Below are 2500 nucleotides of genomic sequence, written 5' to 3' on the forward strand. Positions count from 1 at the left end.
GAAACTGCATCAGTCACAGTGGTAAAGAAAGAGAGAGAGAGTAAAGATGAAACTGGAGAGGAGCGAGGGTCTGTGTTCCTTTTTAATGTGAAGTAATGGAATATTAATCAGCCCTACTTTAATATGTGTGTTTGTAGTTTAACTCAAAGTGTGTCTGTGATCTCACCTGTTAACTGAAATGTCTTTATATATAATGATTGTAAAACTTTTTACTGGCTGAAAAACTCCTGACAGTCATAATGTGTATGTCCCTCTGGCGCCCTCTGCAGGTGGAAGCCCTCCCCTGTTTGCAACAGCGAGCACCACAGTGTTTGTGAATCTTCTGGATCTGAACGATAACGACCCGACCTTCATCAACCTGCCGTCTGTGGCTGAGGTGCCCGAGGGTCTGCCCGTCGGATCGTCCGTGTTTAAGGTGAAATATTCAACGTTATATGACTTTAAAAATGAAACTTTTACCAGGAAGGAGGGAGTCACTCTGTCACACCTCTGTCCCCTTCCTCTCCCCCCTCAGGTCCAGGTGGAGGACCCTGACGAGGATAAGAATGGTCAGATCACGTTGGCGTTGCAGGTGGGGATGCCCCGCCTCGATTTCTACCTGAACACGTCCACAGGAGTCCTGACGTCCACGGCCGTGCTCGACCGCGAGCAGATTGGACAGTATCACCTGAGAATTATCGCCTTCGATGCTGGGAAGTTCCCCCGCACCTCCACCTCCACCCTCACCGTCACAGGTGAGAGGAGGAGGAGGAGGAGAGGAGAGGAGAGGAGAGGAGGGGAGGGGAGGGGAGAGGAGAGGAGAGGAGAGGAGAGGAGAGGAGAGGAGAGGAGAGGAGAGGAGAGGAGAGGAGAGGAGAGGAGAGGAGGGGAGTACTGTCAAACAATATTGACAGTACATCACAGTACACAACAAGTAAATAAATAACAACAAGTAAATAAATAACAAACACCCTGATAAAAAACATAAAGAAGACTCTTGCTAATTTCAAAGGATCTCGTCCTTTTTTCTTCTAAAATCGATCATAAGTTCCTTTGTTTTTCCAACATTCAGTTTTAAGAAGTTTGCATCACACCAGCTGACAAAAGAGTCAATCTCTTTTTTATAGGCAGTGTCATTGCCTTGGGTAAGTAGACCCACAAGTGCAGTATCGTCCGAAAACTTGTGGACGTGACAGGACGCCTGACCATGCTTATAGTCAGCAGTGTAGCGTGTGAATAAAAACGGAGATTACACGGTGCCCTGTGGAGCCCCTGTGTTAGTGAGGATAAGTCAGACTTTTTATTTTCAGGCATGACAAACTGAGGTCGAGACAAGAGGTAATCTAAGACCCAAGAAATAGTTGTGTTGTGTAATTTAAAATCGATTAATTTGTTTGCTAAAACATGTGATTGAATGGTGTTAAAAGCACTCGAAAAATCAAAGAACATCATCCTAACTGAGCTAGCTGTTTTTTCCAGGTGACTGTAGATGCTGTGCAGCATGTAAAGTAATGCATCATCAACTCCCACACCTTTCCTGTAAGCAAACTGCAAGGGGTCTTGAAATGCTGAAACCTGTCTAGTCAGGTGACCCAGGACAAACATTTCATAATGTGTGAAGTCAGGGATATGGATCTAAGATTAGTAAGGCAGCTGCTTACATTTGATTTTTTGGGAATGGGCACAATGCAGGACATTTTCCACATTAATGGAATTTTTGAAGAAGACAAAGAAAAAGTTGAATGAAGGACTGAACACAAATGGTCAGCACAGACCTTCAGGGTGCGTGGATGAACACCATCTGGGCCTGCTGACTTGTTGGCATTAATGCGCTTTAACTGTTGTCGAACCTCATCCTCATTAATAACAATAGCTGAGCTACAGTCATCTGGGCTACTCTGTGCAAGAGTTGAGAGGACGTTCTCATGAGCAGAAGAGAAGTCAAATTCATTTCACTGGTTTGCCTTATTTACATTAATCTCTGACCCAAGAAAGCCAGAGTTACTGGTCCCATAGCCAGTGATAGATTTCATACCTTTCCAAAGGCCCCTTGTGTTACTGTTAGACATTTACCTTGTTTGATCAGTATTTTCAGCTCCTTTTGAGCAGATTTTATCTTCACTTTGTCACTAGTATAAAATGCATATTTTTTCCTGTTAATAGCTTTATTTTACCATCATATTAATAACAGTGACCTCTGACCTCTCACCTGTTCATGACTCTATCACTAAATAACAAACAGCTGGAAGTAGTTTGAATAAAAAGATTAAATATAATAAATGTGCAAAGATAAACATGAAAGGATAAAAAGGTTTAGACATTAAAGTTAATGTCTGAGCATCATAAAGAGACTTGGAGTCTAATGTCAGGGCTCAGGGGGATGCTGCCCCCTGCTGGTGAGATTTTGAAATGACTTCTCTGACGAGATGTTTAATAAAGTAATCACAAAACTTGAGAAATATTTCCTGCACTTTTCAAAAATATCAAATGAATCAGATTTTATTTGTAGAGCTCTAAACTT

The 2500-nt window shown here is 42.5% G+C and overlaps 1 protein-coding gene across 1 annotated transcript in view; it reads left to right on the top strand.

The window, feature by feature from the left end:
• The window catches only part of cdh23 (cadherin-related 23), a 113012-nt gene that overhangs the window by 64822 nt on the left and 45690 nt on the right, over positions 1-2500 (top strand). Inside the window, exons 25-26 of the mRNA XM_065959776.1 lie at positions 270-415; positions 515-734. Of these exons, the coding sequence (XP_065815848.1) occupies positions 270-415; positions 515-734 (366 nt within the window). The remainder of the gene's footprint in view (positions 1-269; positions 416-514; positions 735-2500) is intronic.

Source organism: Labrus bergylta, chromosome 10 (assembly GCF_963930695.1).
Source record: "Labrus bergylta chromosome 10, fLabBer1.1, whole genome shotgun sequence".
NCBI lineage: Eukaryota > Metazoa > Chordata > Actinopteri > Labriformes > Labridae > Labrus > Labrus bergylta.